The 22,125-nt window shown below is 35.9% G+C and overlaps 1 protein-coding gene and 1 long non-coding RNA gene across 6 annotated transcripts in view; one reads left to right on the forward strand and one right to left on the reverse strand.

The window, feature by feature from the left end:
* Window positions 1-1,146: 1,146 nt before the first annotated feature.
* LOC123331943 lies at window positions 1,147-7,350 on the forward strand. Its single transcript, XR_006548754.2, has 2 exons — window positions 1,147-1,286; window positions 7,067-7,350. It is a non-coding gene; the product is annotated as an uncharacterized LOC123331943 (long non-coding RNA).
* Window positions 7,351-8,028: 678 nt separating this feature from the next.
* The window catches only part of FAM126B (family with sequence similarity 126 member B), a 64,666-nt gene continuing 50,569 nt past the window's right edge, over window positions 8,029-22,125 (reverse strand). For 4 of the 5 annotated variants that reach the window (XM_006080512.4, XM_006080513.4, XM_025277974.3 and 1 more), the window contains 3 exons: window positions 20,687-20,846; window positions 19,792-19,959; window positions 8,029-15,767 (listed from right to left, as the gene is read on the reverse strand). In XM_006080512.4, the coding sequence (XP_006080574.1) occupies window positions 15,166-15,767; window positions 19,792-19,959; window positions 20,687-20,846 (930 nt within the window). In that variant the 3' untranslated portion in view covers window positions 8,029-15,165. The remainder of the gene's footprint in view (window positions 15,768-19,791; window positions 19,960-20,686; window positions 20,847-22,125) is intronic. The other variant, XM_025277977.3, reaches the window with a different exon arrangement.

Raw genomic sequence — 22,125 nt, forward strand, 5'->3', positions numbered from 1 at the left:
GGAGGGGAGCAGTGCTCTCTGGTATGAAGAGAATTAGGGCTGGGGCACTGAATGTGGAGATCGGAATCAGACTGCTGATAGGACGAAGAGAGGAGGAAAATGGAAGGAATGGACGCAGAGAGAACTAATGAGGAAAAAGGTAATGAAGAAGAAAAGGAGTGAACCTGCTGGAATAACAGTATTACCCACTAACTACAATTTCATTTGGATTCGTTCATTCATTCATTCAAAACAAAACCTGCATACCAGATAATAACGTTATACTATGCTAGCGGAGCCTGCTCTCTGTGCTCACAGTAGCCCTTATAGAAGATACTGAATATATGGGGGGAAATGCTGCGATTTTGGAAAGCCCAGTGTTTATCAAACCACTGGCAGAATTATCTAATTAAAGGAGAGAAGGATTCAGAAAAAAATTTCTTTGGAGGAAGAAATATTTAAACTGAAACCTGCGGACTGAATAGATTTAAGCCAGACAAAAGGAGGGGTAAAGTTTTCCAGGTGGAAGGCCCAAATCAACATAGTGTGTATATAAAGGGTCAAGAGGCAAGCCCCGAAGTTGAATCTGCTTTTATGAGGGCTAGTTTGGCCCTTAGGGCACTAGTCACATTTGTATTGAAAGATCATTCTGGATAAAGGTAGTAAAGAATGGAGCCAAGGGAAGGAAGAGACAGAGTTACTTCATTTTGGAAACTGTTTAGGAAATCTGATTGGGAAAGAGAAATAGTCATAGCCTGGATACCTACCTTAGTATTCCATTTTGGTTAGCAGAATTTAAGAAAACAAAAGAGAAATTAATTTTCTCTGCATTGGAATCAAAAACAGAATTTGGGGGTTGAGTTGGGAGAAGGAACATACTCAACCGTTAACATTGAAGTGCTTGAAGAGTTCTTAAAAATGTGAAGATCTGATAATACTCCTCAACTAATAAGTTATGTTTCTATGATGAAAACTTTCTCCCTCTCAAATCTTCACTGCTGCTGCTGCTGCTGCTAAGTCGCTTCAGTCGTGTCCGACTCTGTGCAACCCCATAGAGGGCAGCCCACCAGGCTCCCCCGTCCCTGGGATTCTCCAGGCAAGAACACTGGAGTGGGTTGCCATTTCCTTCTCCAATGCATGAAAGTGAAACGTGAAAATGAAGTCGCTCAGTCGTGTCCAACTCTTCGCGACCCCATGGACTGCAGCCTACCAGGCTCCTCCGTCCATGGGATTTTCTAGGCAAAAGTACTGGAGTGGGGTGCCATTGCCTTCTCTGCAAATCTTCACTAGCCTTCTGCAGACTTAGTGTGAGTGGTGGGTTTTAATTGTTTTTATGGTATATGTGTGGGAAATGGGACTTCTCAGGTGGCGTGGTTGGTAAAGAATCAGCCTGCAAATGCAGGAGATGCAAGAGACTTGGATTCATTTTTTTATTTTTTAATTTTATTTTTAAACCTCAAACACTGTATTAGTTTTGCCAAACATCAAAACGAATCCGCCACACGTATACATGTGCTCCCCATCCTGAACCCTCCTCCCTCCCCACACCATCCCTCTGGGTCATCCCAGTGCACCAGCCCCAAGCATCCAGTATCATGCATCGAACCTGGATTGGCAACTCGTTTCATACATGATATTACACGTTTCAATGCCATTCTCCCAAATCTTCCCACCCTCTCCCTCTCCCACAGAGTCCATAAGACTGTTCTATACATCAGTGTCTCTTTTGCTGTCTCGTACACAGGGTTATTGTTACCATCTTTCTAAATTCCATACATATGCGTTAGTATACTGTATTGGTGTTTTTCTTTCTGGCTTACTTCACTCTGTATAATAGGCTCCAGTTTCATCCACCTCATTAGAACTGATTCAAATGTGTTCTTTTTAATGGCTGAGTAGTACTCCATTGTGTATATGTACCACAGCTTTCTTATCCATTCATCTGCTGATGGACATCTAGGTTGCTTCCATGTCCTGGCTATTATAAACAGTGCTGCGATGAACATTGGGGTACACGTGTCTCTTTCCCTTCTGGTTTCCTCAGTGTGTATGCCCAGCAGTGGGATTGCTGAATCATAAGGCAGTTCTATTTTCAGATTTTTAAGGAATCTCCACACTGTTCTCCATAGTGGCTGTACTAGTTTGCATTCCCACCAACAGTGTAAGAGGGTTCCTTTTTCTCCACACCCTCTCCAGCATTTATTGCTTGTAGACTTTTGGATCGCAGCCATTATGACTGGTGAGACTTGGATTCAATCCTTGGGTCAGGAAGATCTGGAGTAGGAAACGGCATCCCACTCCAGTATTCTTGCTTGGGAAAATCTCATGGACAGAAGAGCCTGGTTGGCTACAGTCCACACATCACAGAGTCGGACATGACTGAGCACACTCACACGCATATGTGGGAAAGGGAAGAAGCTGAGTTTCCCTTCTAGATTGGTACTGGGATAGATAAAAACAAAGGGTCATACCATTCAGAATGGAGATCTAGATGTCAGGAGTGGCAGGAAGTTGAAGATAGAGATGATTATAAAATGCAATTTCCTCATGTACTCCACACACAGTTTGGGTAGAACATTAGACTCTTCCAAGAGGAAGATAAGACCAAGCCAATTTTGAATACATCTTAAGTGGGTAGAGATGCCAGCAGCTAATTGGGTTATAGTTTGAAATGTATGGCCAGGTTTTAAAAGTCTCTGAATTTAAAAATCTTTAGAATTTGACTAAAGAATCTGCCTGCAATGCAGGAGACCCAAGTTCGACCCCTGGGTTGAGAAGATCCCCTGGAGAAGGAAATGGTAACCCACTCCAGTAATCTTCTCTGGAGAATTCCATGGACAGGGCAGCTTGGCTGGCTATAATCCTTTGGGTTGCAAAAAGTTGGATACGACTGAGCGACTAACACTTTCACTCTTCAGAATTTGATTAAAGATGTCGAATTGAATACTGTCTTGAAATGCCACTAAAAAAAACAGAGTCAAAGGAAAATTTTAAATATAAACATACAAACAGGAAAAGAAGTTAAATAATTTAATAAAAGTTTGGAAGATGTATAGTGATCAGGCAAAGCAGAGTAAGCTGAAATGCGGGCCAGGAAAGGATGATGACAGTGTCTATTCCTGTCATAGAACTCCAGTTAGTCTCAGCAATTAGTCTGTCAGTTCAGTTCAGTTCAGTCGATCAATCATGTCCGACTCTGCGACCCCATGAATTGCAACACGCCAGGCCTCCCTGTCCATCACCAACTCCCGGAGTTCACTCAGACTCATGTCCATCGAGTCAGTGATGCTATCCAGCCATCTCCTTTGTCGTCCCCTTCTCCTCCTGCCCCCAATCCCTCCCAGCATCAGAGTCTTTTCCAATGAGTCAACTCTTTGCATGAGGTGGCCAAAGTACTGGAGTTTCAGCTTTAGCATCATTCCCTCCAAAGAAATCCCAGGGCTGAACTCCTTCAGAATGGACTGGTTATAGGAACCTCTAAAGTCAGAAGAGCAGACTGGAACTGAGAGCCAGAGGACTGGTCAAAGTCTGAAACAAGGACCAATTAGATCCTAGATCTCTTGTCATACTGAGCATAATAGCAGGAGTTTACAAGGTGAACCAGAGGATCTGGACTCAACAGAGTAGAAATGAGAAGGCATACTGAATTTGGAAGGTGTAACTGGACAGATTATGTGGGACACTAGGAATCTCCTTGTTTGGCTCCCAGAACACTGGCAACTGTCTTTATTTAAACATTTCTTTTTCAGAAGACTGATCAGAAAAGGAGGCCCCAATTGAAAAAGCCAGTTCATCTATTGATCCACCTTGAAACCCACCAGCTGATAATTCCTGCCCCTGCAGGCAGTTTCCAGTCAATTCTGGCTTCACCAACTTTTGAATAAAGCCTCAACTCTGAAAGAGACAAAACGAATAGACCAGGAGCAAAAAGACTATTTGGGAATCAGAAGATTTATTCCAAACTGTAATTTAAGAATACCTCAGAGACAAAGATTTTATATCTGTAAAAGAAGGAATATAAAAAGGAATGTTGGTCATCAAATTTAGATTCTAGAGAAAAAATAAAGTTTTAATTAGTATTTAGACAGCAGATTGCAGCATCAAGATGTCAGCTGCACATTTTTATTCACCAATGATCTCATTTGTCAGCACAGCAAATCAGAATGTCTTTATAAATTCCTTCCTCAGTAAGATAATGAATTTTAAAATGTGAAATTACTTTTTCAAGTTTTAATTATTTTCATATTCAAAGGTTTTTACCCAAACTATATTTTAGAAGATCAAAATATGATATAAAATGACCTAGATGCTATGCATTAAACACACACTTGATAAGGGTACAATAGGTCTAGAATGTCAATAGCAGATGCCTCAGCAAATAATTTCTACCCAGAGATTTTTAAAAATATCAATAATGCTCAGGAAACAAAAGTGATTGTCTATCTTAGAATCCAGAGAATACAGTAACCAGAAGCTATTTTATCTCTAGTATTCTCTTGAACCTGGGATAATGAGGTCTTCATAAACCACACACAAATTAACAGTGAAAGATTTGGCAGAGTAAGCTCTCCAAAATGTGTACATAGTAATTCACGTTCTGAGAAACTAAAGAATATAACCTTCAATTCAGAAAGAATTTCACAGTGTAAAATCATTATTTATAGCACTTCATAATGTCTATAGATTTCTTAAAATACTGTGATTAATCTCTTTGAATGGAACTGTTTTTTAGCTATAGGTATTTCAGAATATTGTCTGTACTCATTAATATAACCTAGCCATAAAAAATGTTTTCATTCCTAATGTGTATTAAACATTGTTCCCTAAGATAAAGTGCCAAAACTAATTGGCCCTTCATGTTTTAGAAGTCAGTATCACCCCTTTCTGATGTAACATTTGGAACAAAACTAGGGCTATTACCACAGATTACATCCAACCTATTTGAATTATGATTTAGGGCCACATTTAGATCTTTAGAGGCCCTAAACATGAAAGACTTTATTTCTACCCTCTCCCATGCAGTTAAAAATAACATTAAATTACAAATAATTGCAAATAAGTCCAACTTCCTAAGCCGCTTTTTCCCAGGGTGGTTGGGAGGAAGGAATTAAAATTTTTTAATTTTTGTATTTGGGGAGACTCCTCTTCTTTATGAATGGTCTAAACCAGCTTTTCTCAACTGAGGTTCCTCATATGAACCATAGAAAGACTTTTTTCTCGTTTCTCCAGTCACATATGCACTCTGGAGAAATAAGAATGGGATATAATTAAGGACAGTAGTCAACTAGAAACATTATATTGGATTGGCCAAGGAGTTTATTCAGGTTTTTCTGTAACGTAGAAAAACCCAAATAGACTTTTCGGCCAACCCAACGTATATAGGAGAAAAGTTAATTTATAACTATGGATATCTAGGGTATGAGGACTTGATTCTTTCAAGGGTTTAATTTACCTTTTAGTAATCTAGCTCTACTGAGATCCAAACTCCCCTTCCTTCCCAGCTTCCACAGGGCCCTTGGCCTCAGGCAAGTGAGAATAATAGCTGAGATCAACATTGTATGAAGCAGTATCTTGATGGTTAAGTGCACAAGTCTGTGAGCCTGAATGTCTTGAGTGTCTCTGCTCTATCACTCAGTAGCTCTGTGACCTTGTTGTTCAGTTGCTAAGTTGTGTCTGACTCTCTGCTATGCCATGAACTGCAGCAAGCCAGGCTTTCCTGTCCTTCACGGTCTCCCTGAGTTTGCTCAAACTCGTCAATTGAGTCAGTGATGCCATCAAACCATCTCTTCCTCTGCCGTCCCCTTCTCCTCTTGCCCTCAATCTTTCCCAGAATTAGGGTCTTTCCCAATGAATCAGCTCTTCACATCAGGTGGCCGAAGTATTGGATCCTCAGCATCAGTCTTTCCAATGAATATTCAGGATGGATTTTCCTTAGGATTAACTCATATGATCTTCTTGCTGTCCAAGGGACTCAAGTCTTCTCCAGCACCACAGTTTGAAAGTGTCAATTCTTCGATCTTCTTTATGTCCAACTTTCACATCCATAACCTGATTACTTGAAAAACCATAGTTTTGACTATACAGACCTTTGTCAGCAAAGTGACTTTTTTTTTTTTTTTTGGCTTTTGCTTTTCAATATGCTGTCTTGGTCTGTCATAGCTTTTCTTCCAAGGAGCAAGTCTTTTAATTTCATCGCTGCAGTCACCATCCACAGTGATTTTGGAGCCCAAGAAAATGAAATCTGACACTGTTTCTACTTTTTCCCAATCGACTTGCCATGAAGTAATGGGACCAGTTGCCATGATCTTTGTTTTTTGAATTTTTTTTTTAAATTAATTGGAGGCTAATTACTTGGTTTTTGCCATACATTGACATGAATCAGCCGTTTTAAGCCAGCTTTTTTCACTCTCCTCTTTCACCTTCAAGAGGCTCTTTAGTTCCTCTTCACTTTCTGCGATTAAAGTGGTATCATCTGTATATCTGAGGTTGTTGATACTTCAGATGAAATTTCCTTTTTACAAAGGAAAAGTAATAGTACCTATTGGGGCTTCTCAGGTGGCTCAGTGGTTAAGAAACCGCCTGCTAGTGCAAGAGACACAGGTTCAATCTCTGGGTTGGGAAGATACCCTGGAGAAGGAAATGGCAATACACTCTCGTATTCTTGCCTGGGAAACCCCATGGACAAAGGAGCCTAGTGGACCAGAGTCCATGGGGTTGCAAAGAGTTGGACATGATTGAGTGACTACACCACCATTACCACAACAAACAATATCTATCAGACACTTGTATTAACTGAGAACTGAATAGCGGTATTTTCTGTAAAGTGTTTATAATGGTGCTTGGCACATCCTACCACTGAACAAGCATCGTTTTTAATTCATCCTTGGACCATAAAATATTGTGTCCTGGACCAGAGTTGTATTTGTGTGGAAGGATACTGCCTCCACTACCTTATTAATATTTACTATTACAGTACCTTAAAGTGACTTTCTCCTTTGTACTTTCTCTGTATTTTCTAAGGTTTTAAAAATGAACAAGTAATATTTTGATACTTAAAATTTTAAATTTTTAAATTTTTTTTCTCCAGGCCCTGCTGTGTGGTATGGAGGATCTTATTTTCCCAATCAGGGATTGAATCTGCACCTCCTGCAGTGGAAATGCAGAATCTTAACCAATGGACCACCAAGTAATACATTTTTAATGAAAGGAATACTGAAACTGTCAACTGGTAAAACTCATTCTTCCTAACTAATGGAGAACTAGAGTTGAGGGAAATAATAAGGTCTGGTGAGTTGCCTTAAACCACTCTTCTGGAACTGCTAATCTATACCAGCAATTTTGCATTAAGGCATAACAAGATATAAAAGGGAAGAGAAAGCTTTGGCTCATAAGCAAGGAATACCAGGCATGAGGAAAAAAGGTACAAGAGATTTTTCTAGAAAGTGCATGTAAAAGGAAAGGAAAAGGCAGCCTGGGGCTCAGGCCTTTGTTAAATCCATGTTCTAAGAGGTTAAAGTATCTTTAGAAAGACAATGTAGCATTGATCAAGAAGTTTAATGCTAGAGAATGAACTGCTGGTAAGAGTATGAGAAAAGCACTTTCATAATTACTGAAGAGTGTAAATGGCACTGCAATAATGGTGGCTCCTTTTGTAAGGACCCAGAAAAGAAAATTAGTTCTAATGTCTCAGTACTAGAAACAGTTGTGCTTCACCTGAGAAACTGATTTATCTTAAGGATATCTCAAAATCACATTGTTAATCTCTCTCTTTGGCTGCTTTAAAGTTCAGAGATACATATGTACCTCAACAGTAACATAAATGTATGGCACACGTTTTATGTATTAATTTCACTCCTGCCTACATGTTATTTCTTATTTTGGGTGCTATATGTAATTTTATATATTGCCTAAATTTCCTTAACAGGGTATCGTATAAATTAAAAACCTCAGACATACATGAATAAAATTGCATGCTTTGAAAAATGCAATGAAGGACCATTTTAAGCTATGAAACTTAGGTATGATATAAATTAACTCAGGAAAATCCAGTCAAAAGCCAAATAAAGCTGTATTTTATACTGTACAAAAGAAAATTTACATCCTTAATGTAACTAGATACATCTAGGGAAAAATTACACATTTCTCAAGAAACACAATATTTAACATCTTAGATATGTTTCTGCATTGCAGACTGATAATGAATTTTATACATCTTTATTTATAACTTAAAATATTTTTTCATCTCTGGCAGATATTTACAAGGTCAACAGTGACTACATTTCACATTTCAACAATCAACAGCATTAACCAGTTCAGTAAGACAGTTAAGATAATGGCTTACATGCACCAATAAATATGATCTTAAATGTGCGTTTCTTCTTCTTCAGCTCTGAAAAAAAAGTTTTCACTAGTCCTAGTTTGAAAGGACATCAGTCAATAGAGATCATATTTTCTTCCTGACTATCATATTTAAATTTTAACCAGCACTATTCTCTGAATACTTGGCAAGTTTACACCAAGCTATATAGGTTGATGCTGGTTAAGAAACAAAAACATAAGAGCTGACCTATTCAACCTGTATCCTTTTTGAAGCAAACATGTGAAAGTTGGATATTTCCTGTATACTTGTCCATTGTGACAGAGATCAGATACATGATGTTACAGTAGTAAAAAACTCTTGAGAAACTGTAGGTCAGGAGAGTCAAATTATGATGACAAAGTGGGAAAATTATCTTTGCACCATAAAAACTGTTTCACTTAACCATAAACTGAATGGAAAGCCAGTATAAGTTTTAGAATAAGAATCAAAAAACCACCACTGTAACCACTGTAAAGCAGTTAATGAACTTCTTACAAATATTTTAAAACAACACAAAGAACATTTAGTATATGTCTCAATTCAGTTTGGATGATAAAACTTAAAAAAAAACAACATAAAAACCGACGTTCATAATTGTTAGAAAGCCAATCTTTTCTAAGATAGCAGATCAACACATTCATTACTTTTTAACTTCTATCTGATATAAAAAAAATAATACATAGAGCCTGTTTGGGACATCAGGTAATATACAAATTCATATCCCCCCAAATCATTATTTAACAGTTTAAGTAAATTCTTTAGTGCTTACTGAACTATTTTAAAAATAAGTGTTTTAACTTTTCTTAACCCAATCGTGTTTTTCTGTGAAGAAAAAAAATACCCAGAGTGATCGAGTACATAAATTATGTAAACAAACATAGTGTTAGCCAATATCATACTTACTAGAAATAACTGACATTGCTCACTTAAAAATACACATTTCTATAATTTACCCTCAATTTTTTTAGGAAGTCACAATATTATACAGTATACCAATTACAGGAATTCTTTTCTCTCCCCCTTTTATTTAATACTGATGAGCAAAATCCTTAATTTGAATTAAGGAGACATGAAAATTTGCCATAAGAAATAGTATTTTGACTTGACCCTTAACTGGTACTTTTGCTGGAAGTATAAATGTTGACATTTTACCAACATGATAAGAAAACCTCAAATGGAATCTTGTCGATTCTGTATATCTGTTCCATATGGAAGAATATTTCCTCCAGGGCTAGAAATCAATCCTTCATGTTAAAAGGGGCCTCATTCCTTAACAGTTAGGTACTTCAAATTTTATATTTGGTTGATTCATTTTCTTTGGTAACTTTTGTAGTTTATGAAGGTGTGACGAGTTTCCTCTGATATCATTAACACTACACTTTTGACACTCAGATACAGCAAACCAGATTGATATGAATTCTGTAGTTGGGGATGGACTGTCCAATTAAGTTCATTTTCTTTGAAAACAGAAGACTTTCTTTACTAAACCTACCTTCAGATACACAATTCTGAAAAAAAAAAAAAAAAAGACTCATTTATACTTTAAGCTATGCCTAATTCTAATTTTGGGTGTAAAAATCTGTATTAAACAGAAGAGCATAATAGCAGACATCTGAATATGACTTAATTTGTAAACATTTTCACAAAATCCAGAAACAAAACATAGAACTTACGTACCTGTACTATGCTGCCAGTTATTTCACATCATTGTCAGCTATGTGCTAACTTCTATCCTAAACTGTTTGCTCTTCTATTTCTCATGTGACTAATGGCTAAGATTATAAACATACTGAAGAGACTGAAGTTAAATTTTGTGGTTATGTGGTCAGGTTCAGAAGCAATGTACCTACATGGGCAGGGGAAGGTTGGATGATTATATGACTCCTCTAATTCTAATGGGTTGGGATCACCACACAAATTTCTGGCACCACCAAAAATCCAACAGTTTAAGTGCACATTGGTTGACTCTACAAATAGTATTTCCTATATATGTTCAGTGCCAATATGATATACCCATTAGGTATACAATGTAGGTAATACTAAAATTTATGTCTTACATTATCAACACGACCACCTTGGCAATGGAAAGCTGTATCAATCTGGTGACTCGTTTTTTTTTTTAGCACTGTTAACAATTTTATACTGCATCCCATTTTACAATCTGGCAAATATTCTAACATTTAGAGTTTAAGCTATCAATTATTTCTAGCTGATTTTCAAACAGCTTGATTCTAAAAAGCACTTTTTTAAAAATTAAAGTATTTTTACAAATAAGTGTCTCAACCGACTTAGTGGTTTGAAACATGACAATAATCATTCAACTTGAAAGATAAAAAGTCTCAGGTTCAGACTGTTTACATAGCCATAGTATAGAAAAAATTGCTCTAAAATTGTTGTAGATTTTCTGACCACTGTCATGACTTATTAAACATTTTTAAACTAAAAAACAAGTATGTAACTGAAATACTGATTTTTAAAAAACAAAACCATAAAACTTACTTTGTAATTCCAAGATCAGAAATGGAGAGAACCTCCTTGCTAGTGTCTGTATAAATAGTGTACTACCCACTGAAGATACGTACTAATATTTTTATTTACAGATGAACATGCAGAGAATTAAATGAGACTTACTGATTGTCAACAATTAAAAGTACTCAAAAATGGACCCATATTAACTCGTCCGAGTAGGAAAAACACCCCACTTCATTAAAATAGTCACAAAAATGGTGCAAACAAAACTTAAAATGAGTTATTCTCAGTACTTCAGTAAAGCTACCAAGTGGAATTTGAGAATGTAGGTTGGAAATATTGAGCTTATATAGCTGGGACTATCGCATTTAAGACATTTTATACCATATATACACTTTAGATGACATGGGTCACCATTCTGTTATGGAACCATAAGCTTCACTATAAATCTTTTTCAATCACAGAAGGAAATAATTGCTTGTACCTATCTGGTCTGAGCACCAGGTTCAATCTCTTTACATGAGAAATTATGGAATCAAATTTATCTTTACTTTGCAATACTACACTGTGCAATACAGTTAACCTGCCACCTAGGTGACTGTGAAAGCTGGCTGATTCAAAAATTACTTAAGATAGCTAGAAACACTGATTAAAGTCATTTTCACTGGGTTTATTTTTGCATTTAAATAAATTCCCCAAAACATAATAAACTATAAAATGGCAGCATACAATTGTTAAGTGGCAGAAAACAGTAAGGCATAAATTAGAGTAAGAAAAATGTATCTGTCCTTCCCCATCTATGTTTATTACTCTACATTTTTCTCTGGATTTAATACTTTTCTTAATGTGCTATATTCACCACTACTAGACCCAAACTGTAAAGAAACTGCAGAATTGGAGAGTGTTCCATAACCACACTCACCATATGATGAGTGAAAGGAGGCAGTGGGGTGTTAATATGCATTTGACGGGAGACAGGAGTTTGACTCTGGCTCTGCTTCTAAGTTATGTGACTTTGAGCACATTACAACCTTTTTGAGCCTCAGTTTCCTCAGAATGGATATGAAGGAGTGGGTGCTGGGAGACTCCTAGATTACCTCTATGGTCTCTTTAGAACAAAAAAATTGACTTTATAATAAATAGGCACAGGAGAATCATTGGGAAGGTAAGACTAGTGGTAATGATCAGGATTTCAAATTACAATCATCATGCTCCCATGCAGCTTCTCAGAATATTTTCAAATTTAAAAATCTTACTACTAAGCTAGCTTTCACTTTACACTTGATTTGTTCTAAAATATATATGTGTTCTAGTAACATGATTTCAAATTAACATCATAGAGAAGAATTCTCAAAACTTGCAGATAATATCCTTGTATTTCTTAATTGAACCTGGCATAGATAACATCAATCAAATTGTTTTATTATAGAAAACAAGTATTTTCGCCCTAACTAGCTTGTCCATAAACTCAAGAACTTTTTTAAATGGAAGTTAGGAAGTATAAAAACAAAAAGTTGTTAAAGGATAAAGCGTGAATATTGCTGGCATATATCTGTAACAGTTGTATATCTGAAAACTATTTTACATTAAATGCAATAATGCAAATGAATATTTAAAAAATCTCTTAGAAAATGTGACTATGGTTTATGACTGACTCACTCCATTTTAACTATATCTTGCACAGGAAATCTGTTCTAAGACACCAAATGCAAAATTTGAACTAAATGAATTATTTCTTCTTTGGAGCCAAATCATACCACTTAAAAGAATGGAACACAAATGTTAGAGGGTCATGAAACATTAATGGGTATATGTATGTACAAAATATATATGAATACACATAGATATATGAAATCCTTTAAGTTGAAAGTTTTTCAAAACCAGCTTTTCAAGTGTAACATAAGATTTCTAACAAATCAGAGGGAGAGTTTATTATGTCTTTTACAGTTTTTGCTGTAATTTGGTATTATTTGGGGTTTTTTTTGTGCTATAACTATAAGCATGCTAGATTTAGGTGCCAATAAATGTACAACTTGCTAAATTAAAAACAACCCTTCAGCGTCTTAAATCAACCAGGCAGTTTTACCATAAAGTGACTGATCTCCAGCCATGGTCAAGATCTCACCTCCTGTTAAGTATAATGCTCTTTTCTTTTCATACCTGAAACTTTGCTTTCCTTATTATGTTATATACCTTTACACCTCATTTATTTGGCTGCTTTTAATTCATTTATCTGACATCCCTTAGTTAAATTAAAAGAAAAGATATCTAAAATATGTCTTTGTGATATATACATATACACACCATATATATACACACACATACACACACACATATATATACACAAATCAATAAATCTCTATTTATCAACTTTTAGCTTTTCTTCAGACTTTGGCAATGTTATAGGTAATAGTTCAGGTCCTAGTTTTCCATTTTCATATGAGCTGAAAAATATTACACACCACCAAATTCAAACAAGCATCTCACTGTTTTCATAAAGATTCTAACAGAAAGTACCTTACAAAACCCCCCAAAATAAAAACCTCTTACAATAAAAAGGAAGGGGCTGGATTTTAAGGTGTGAAAAAATGAGAAGCATTTTTCTGGTTATTTTATCAAAATCTATTGGAATTTTAATCAGTAGAGGTAATATTTCAAACTTTGTTAATTAGGAGAATACTTGCTTTCTGTAAATTCAGTATATTTTTCTTTTACAATAATAAAATAAGAATGTCTAAATGTACAAAGTATTCATCGCTCTGAATATTGTGTGGAAGAATGTATAGCAGTTCAAGTCAGGATACACTGATTTTCAAAAACCAATATATTTTCTTCTATTTCAATCAAGCATTAGAGCCTGGGACCCAGATGAGTTCATAATGAAATCTTATCCAACCAAATCAGAACTAAAAAAAAATAACTTCTAAAAAAACCAATAATGCATTTTCATAGCCTTTTAGCACAGTTACCAAATGCTACTTACATACATTCAACATCTAGCTTACTGGCATGATTTCAAAGATTTATAAAAATGAGAACTTTTGCAGATATATGATTAGAAGGTACACAAATTGCATTACATTAAACACAAAGGCAGTGTGGTCCTTGTAGGAGAAATCAAGTCAGTACCCCCTAGTAGAAATGCTCTATAAAAATGTGTCACATTGAAGCGTCAGTGTTTTCAGCCAATTATCTGTCCCTGATGTATTTCCTTGGAGTATATGACCTATCAGGACTTCAGGTTTCTTAATCCAAAATATCTGACTGAATTTAGGTACATCTAGAAAGCAGCTGAAAGGGTTTCTCCAATAGTCTGACATCATAGAAAGTGGGTTGAGAAATCCCTCTCTTTACCTGAAGACGTACTTGTTCTACTTCAGTCATTATCAGCTCACAAAGGAAAAGAAAAAGAAAAAACAATCAAAACTTCCCCTCACACAAACAATTCCACACAAGCTAAACAGAAACTGCCCCCTCCCCCCATAAAACCCCAGCACCGAAGTGTCAATCATTCCTGGGAAATAGAACAAGCCCCTTGGATTCTCTGATTTATTAGCTGTTCAAACTCAAAGGACAGAAATGACCTTATGTCCCTGTGGGGAGGAGGGAAGACATGTTAATAATGACTATAGAGCCATTGAGAAAGTGCATTATCTATTACACAATCAACTTAGAGCCCTGTCCTCCAACAGAGGTGGCCACAACTTGATTCAAATGCCTCAGTAATTGAACATTGTATCTTCGAGATAAAGGAGATGGGGGAAAAAAAGAGCCACCCTCATTTTAATGAAAAAGTGCAGCAGTCTACCACCTTTCCCCATGCTTCTCAAGAAAATGATTGCACAGACTCAGAGAAGTCCAAAGTCATAGCAGAATCTCTGAGGCACTCCTGGTTAAGAGAGAAAAAATATGATCCAGTTATCTTCATAGTTCTACAGATTATGAGAACAAACCCGTTTTTTTTTTTTTTTTTTAAAAACAAAAGCCAAAGTATCATTCATAGGGATCATATACACCATTTCCTCTAACATAACCTCAGTCTCACAGTGTTGAAATGGGACCGATCAGCCTACGATGGATTGCACATCACCCAAGGAGAAACGAAGTTGTGGAAAACGCGAACATTTTCTACTGCTTCACAAACACGTTTACAAGGAACAGGTGAAGGGACGATATAGGAAAGAGAGAAAAGAAAACCTTATTGCTGTTTCCATACAAAATACAGTATGAAGATACCTAAACTAAATCAGATCTGTTTATGATTACCAATGTTTTCACAATGTGGGATGAAGTGTCTTCTTGCACAATGAAATGTTCAGTCTAGAAGATAAGCAGAAAGATGAGAGAGGATATCAAGACTACACCTGGGATATTAGCTGCATATTGAAACTTGGGGATCGAGACTGCTTGGTTAAGGGAGCTCCTGGGCTGAGGAGCTCTTTACCTTCTGTAGCTTGACCTAGCCGGTCTTCCTGTAGACTGATAGTTGAATATCGATTAGCATTGTTAGCTGCTAAATTAGTAATACCCTCAGTGCCAACCCCAATGCTGGTACTTGCTTGACTGCCATTTACATAGTCAAATGATTTACTTGAGGAAGCACTGGCTGTCCGGATTAGATTAATGCTATTAGTTTTTGGCACCACCTGGCCAGCAGGCAGGCTCAGGTGTTTCTTCATCGGTGTCAGCTCAATTGAATCTACACTAAGATCAGTTGGTTGCTGTACATACTGCCTGCGAACTACTGAATCTCGAGGGCTCTCATTGGATTTGATGGCAGAAGTTGTTTCTTTATCCTTGGCTGAACGCCCAGTTGCTACTTTCCTTAAGCTTCCCCTCTGAGAAGAGGAGGATGGTTTGGTCCCAATTGGCTGGCTGCTGAGGGAAGCCCCTGATGAAAATCCTTCATCTGCATCATTCAGGTTTACCGACTCCTCTCCTCCATTTATACCCTCAGCACCTAAAAAACAAATCAGACAGACTCAGCAATAGCTAAATTAAATAAAAAGCAGCCGTGAATAACAACTCAACTGACCTTTTCTCCTAGGTAATGTTTGCTATAGGTCAGCAATGACCCTTGCTACAAACACTTTCCCTAAATAATTTAGGGGAAGGAGCCTCAATCTATACAGAATTCTCATGTTATTTATTCTGTTCATTTAGCTTTAATTAGGCTAGCTTATGTAAAACTATTCACAAGCAAGTCTAGCATACTATTAATATCAATATTTAGACACACAACTGTAGGTAAAATAGTGATCGTAAATCTTTATGATACACCTTGTCAATCTGAGGTGAGCACATCTGTCTAAAAAAAACAAAAATTTTCCTATCTTCCTTAACCTATCATAAAATAGGAGACCCTTCTAATTTCAGTCACCCAGAATAATGTCAAAAACCCATCCCCAAACGCCTTTTAACTACTATGAAATTTTATATTTAACAGCTAATTGCTTCTAAATAGCTTTAAAATCTTTAACATGGAACTAGTACATTTTCTAACTCTAAACTAAAAACTCTACATTGCTTCTAGTAACTTCAGTCATATTTTGTCTTATGAACATGCCTACTCACTGGTTTCCATATTTTCTTGATCAGTTAATGTGAAAATATTTGATTAACAGAGAACAAAGGTAAGAACCAACAAGGATACTGAGGAAGAATTTTTTACTATTTTATAATATAATAAATAATATATAATAATTTTATGTTATATATTTATATAATATTTTAGATTTTAAATATTGAGATATATTATTTTGGGATCACAAAATACTTATAGTATTCCATTAAGTTTCATGCAGAAACTGTAGTTAACAAAAGAATTCTTATCTTGGGATTTTGTAAGAAAAGAAGCATGTATTCAGTTTGGGTTTCCAGAAAGCCCGATTCCTTTACTGAAAGTATGATCAACACTCTCTTAGAAAATAGAACATTTGCTTCTTTCAAAAACTGACAGAAGTTTGCTACCTTTAAAATATGTTTACCAGATTGTAAGAAAGTACAGTCTAAATCTACATTCAGAAATCAATATTTTAGCTAAGGTAAACTGTTAGGACAGAAATCCAAAAAAATATCACTTTGAGATACAAATTACCTAAGTAAAATATACACAAAATACTTAAACACAATCTTTATTTAACATAGTACTTGGAAAAATATAAATATTTTCTCATATGGATTAGTTATTTCTTTCCTTCAAAAGAATGAAATAGGCTATCCTTAAAGCAAAAGGCATCTTCTTGTTATATCCAGCAGTTTAGTAATCTTTATTCATCATGCAAAGCCATATGAAAATGCAGCTGACACCACTTCTCTCAACCCCTTCCTCAAGAACAGTATATATTGTACATCAAAATAAAAACTTTAAATTATATTTATATCACATCTAAGCAATTTATTTATAATTACTATGAAGAACTGCACAATGCCCAGGAAAAGATAGTTACTGGTTCAGAATTAAGATCAGTAATATAAAACTAGAAGTGAACAGAAATATGTCATTGGCTATACATATGATTAGGGAAAGAGACTGAGAGACTTAGTGCTAGCTTCTGAATTTTGCCACATGCAGATCTGATGCCCAAGCAATATGGCCATAAAAGAGATATGACAATGTAGAAACCACCATGCAAGAGAACCTACTGATATTTTATATACTAGGAAATGCTATTTCAGTATAGTGGAACACTGAATATACTTTAATCACAAGCACGGTCCTCAGTAATAATTTTAAATACAGCTTTAAAAGTCATAAATGTTACTTAACAATCAGGATAAAAGTAGGTGATGAATTCTCCCTTCAATTCCAACACGTAATAAATACAACTTTAACTGTAAAACTATTTAAAACCATTAGAAAACATGTTTTCTTTTTTCGTTTGGTTGCACCACATGACTTGTGGGATTTTAGTTTTCTGACAACTGACTGAACCTGGGTCCTCAGCAGTTGAGAGAGCAGAGTCCTAACCACTGCAGTGCCAGGTGAATTCCCTTCTTTTTCTTTTAGAAGGTCAATTATTGATGCTAAACCAAAAGCTCCAGCAGACTTCAGAATTACCGAAACTTTTCATTAGTTTTAATAATTTCCATATTTCTGTCTAAAAAACTTCAAGGAATAAAAAGGCTATTATGTCTAATAACATTTTCCTTTCTAATTTTCTCCTTGGGTGATAATACTATTCATGAGCCAAAGATGAGACAACCAAAAAGATTTTTAATGAACTTTCCTATTTATGTTTGCTTTTCCTTAAAAATTAGCTTTTACTAATACTGATTTAAAGCTACAATTAAACTAGATTAAAAGGCGAAATAACTTGAGAAATTTCAAACACATCAATGGGACTCATTCCTTTTCTAAATGGCTAAACCCCAGCTTCACAACCTGAAATTTTATCAGTAATAGGAGATATTAAAACAGGATGTTTTAACATTTAATAGGACATTTTAAAGGAATTACTATTTTTTCCTTTTTTCAAAGTGTATGACTTATGATTAATAGGAAAAAATGATTCTACCCAATCCCATACTTAAATTTCATCAATGTTAGTGAATATTGTACTACATTTAGCATGGATACTCCAATATTCTAACAATGGCAGTAGATACACTTCAAGTGGCTCATTTAGTCATCAAGAAAGTGGAGAAACAGATGTTGATCAATTTAGGCCAACTCTGAATTTGACATCTATTCATATACTTATTTTTACGCCTTATACAAGATACAACTGACTCCCAGGGATAACATAAAGAGATATAGAAAAAATGAAAAGGAAAGGCTGTGTCCTTCACACGGTTCTCTTCATAGTACCAACTTCTTTGGATCCCTAGATCATGCACATGCAACACTGTTAAATGAAGTCAGGTCACTCTGGGCAAATGGGCAAGGGAACAGAAGGTAGATTTAGATTCTTACTGAGCATGCTCAAATTTTTAATGCACCAAAGAGCAAGAGATTTTCCTAAGGTGGAATAAATAAAAATAAGTAACCTATTTTAAAACTACTTGCTATATTTCATAAATTAGTGTACAAGTTCCACAGCAGCAATACGTTAAATAATGAAAAAACTATTAGGCCACAGTCCTCTTTTATAAAACCGATTTCTATGGCATCACATGTTAAACAGCAAATAAATACTTTCCTATCAGAGAGAAGTGTTCTTTTATAGATAATGGTTGTGGCTGTGGTGGTGGTGGAGGGGTAAAAAAAAATTCTCATTTGAGATACCCATACTGTATAAACAAGGATCTACTAGGATTTATGACTTCTAAATAATACATTTCACTTCTGTTTGGGAGCTATATAAGATAATCATTATTTACAATAAATGATAAAAAGGTAGTGTGCACCAGGAGAGTACATTTATAGAGGAAAGATGTCAGTAGTTCAGACCCAGGCAACTTGATTTGAAGATTATAAGAAGCCAATCAATACTGGTTTATTCTGTCAAAGAGATAAGAAGTTTTTGTTAATTGGCCACCCTGGGACTAGAGACAAATCAGCCAGCTCCATTTCAGTCCCATTTCTCAAAGATAATGTACTAAAGCTTTAAAACTCTCCTCACCTATTTTCCAAATAATACATTATCAACTAAATGAAATTGATACACATTGAATAATAAGGCTCAGGTCCATTGGGTGCATTTTTCCTTTCCTGATGTTAGAATAAACATGCTCAGTAATGAAGAAATCCCAAGCATTTGCAGACCTTTTGGAGATAGGCCTCTCCCTTGTTAGTAGCCATGCCAAGCTGCTCTTTAATACACAGGGATGCAGACTCCAGGCCAGCACAAATGGTAACTAAAGATTGTACCTGACCTGGTGCTAGCATATAGGGGGGGTGCGCTTTGCAAGGAGAGTCTAATACACCCTGGGGTAGTGGAAACACACACTAGAATGGAAAGATGTTCTGCTTGGGGACAGAGAGCCAGGATCCTTCTCCAGCAACTGCCTCACTGACTTCTGCCTCCTCATCTCTGTCCTACCCTCTGTTGTGGCTGCTGCTGAGTTGGGCTCCGGTGAGCCGTGCTCAGGAGTCCTGTGCACCAGCACCTCCCCCTCTTGCACACGTTTGATCCCTAGGTCAGTGGAGCCGTGTTGGATCGGGGAGCCAGGAATACTCGAGTCAGCCTCGTTTGAGAAGTCAAAGCCATCTGGGATTCAACATATAAAATTTTAGTGCTTTTTTGCTGCTCTATTCTTTTCTGAGCATTTTGACCCAGGCAGATAAGAGAATGTATATATGGATATGACATAAACACAAACATTATTTATATAGTTACATGTGTGTGCACAGCATGCACACACATAAGGCAGCAGATGAACAATGTGAGGTTTGCAAATGAATAGGAGAAAAAAATAGAGATCATTAAAATGGCAATTAATCTCTCTTAGGCAAGACAGCTTGACTATTCAAGTAGCATATGCCTATGAAATACTGCTGGACTCAGCACTTACAAGACAAGGAAAAGAAAGATAAAAATCAGTTATTTTATGTATAGCTTGTATTATACCATTAGTTTGGCCAGTTATATAATTTTCTCCCACACTGCTCATACAGGTACCTTTTTTCGGAAACAGGCTTAAAGAAATTTCTTTTCTATTGTTATTACTAGTTAAAAAAATTAACTTGATCTTATTTTCTGTTTCAACATTCAGAGAGCAGTTTAAATAACATCTTTCTACTTTATAAAATATATATACATATTTATATTAAAATGAATTCAGGTATACAAACCACATTTCTAGTGCTATTTTTAACAACTAAACAATTTTACTTTAACTACAAGAGTACTATAATATCATGTGTAAATATAGTCTGTAAAAACAGTGATAAATTTACTTTAACCCATGAGTGGGCTATAGGGATTTTATATTCACCTTCTCTCCTCCATCTATGGCGACGGATTGAAGCTGTTGTAATCGCACTCCGAGAAATCCTCGGCACTGTTGGAGTGACTTCAACTTTAAGTACTTTCTGGCCTTCTTGTGAAGAATCAGGAGCATCAAATGGTAATGAATTTTTCATGGCATTGGCAACCTAAAATGATAAGTCTATATGTACTTACATCCAATATGCAATTTATGCTTACTGTACATTTCATGTTTCCATACTTTCTTGAATATGTATTTAAAAGTTGCTCTACAAAATAGAAAAGTATAATGTGTCAGAAATGTTTATATTTCCACTGGTCTGTATTCTTTTAGGTAGGCTTCTAAGATGAGAATTCATTTAAAAATATGAGTCACACACCCTCATGGACTCTCTGAAGTTGCTGGCTTTCAAGGAGAAAATAGATTCCAAAGAGTTTTAAACATCTGAACCCTGATACAAGAAAATTTGGAGTAAGTTTCTTTCTGATTCTTCAGATGATAAATAACATGCAAAATTTAATTTATAATTAAAAAAATTAACTTTGTTTTCATGAGGAGACATCTTTCCTAAACCTGTCTGGCACTTTGTTCCATCAAGTTCTGCCCTCTGTGGAGGAGAGTGAGGTATCTGGCTGGAAAGTAATAGCCATTGGCTGCTTCATGTTTTCTGACTGAGTAGTGCTGACCTAGCAAAGATCTTGAGCTAGAGGACCATCTTTCTCCCTCACTCTCCACTTGGACAGGACAAGTGAAATGGGGCAAGCTGGATACCTCTGCCTGCTCTGCCAACTCAAACCTTCTCTCCCAACTCAAATCTTCGCTCCAGTGGGCTGTTTCAACATCTTAACTAAAGGGTAGGGAGTGAAGTCTTTCAATCTAACCTTAATCAGCAATAAAAATGGTACTTGTTTTTCTGTCTACCAACTATTTTATCTATTTATCATCTGGCTCTATTTTTGAATAGAAAAAAGGAATGTCATTTACTGGGTCCCTTGGAGACCCATAGCAATAAAGGATTATTCTAGAACTATAGATTATGAATCTCTTTACCTATATTGCCTTGGAAATGCCACTTCTACTTAATTTATAAGACAGGGATGAAATTATAAATTTAAAGAGTCTCGCAAATGCAAGGTGTTATTATCAAGATGTAATTTTTTTATCGTCTTGTCCACTTGTTTTTTGGTTTTGGTCACACTGTGCAGCTTGTGGGATCCTGGTTCCCCAACCAGGGATGGAACTCTTGCCCTTGGCAGGGAGAGAGCAGAGCCCTAACTAATACTGTCAGGGAATTCCCTATGCAATCTTTTTTTTTTTTTACAGTAAACTTTAGGGTAAAATTAGGGATGCTGACATGAGGAAAAAAGAAAATTCAAATATGAAAGAATTATATAAATGTCACTTCAATAAATTTATATTTAAACTATAAAAAAGACATGAAAAAA

Source organism: Bubalus bubalis, chromosome 2, assembly GCF_019923935.1.
Source record: "Bubalus bubalis isolate 160015118507 breed Murrah chromosome 2, NDDB_SH_1, whole genome shotgun sequence".
Taxonomy (NCBI): Eukaryota; Metazoa; Chordata; class Mammalia; order Artiodactyla; family Bovidae; genus Bubalus; species Bubalus bubalis.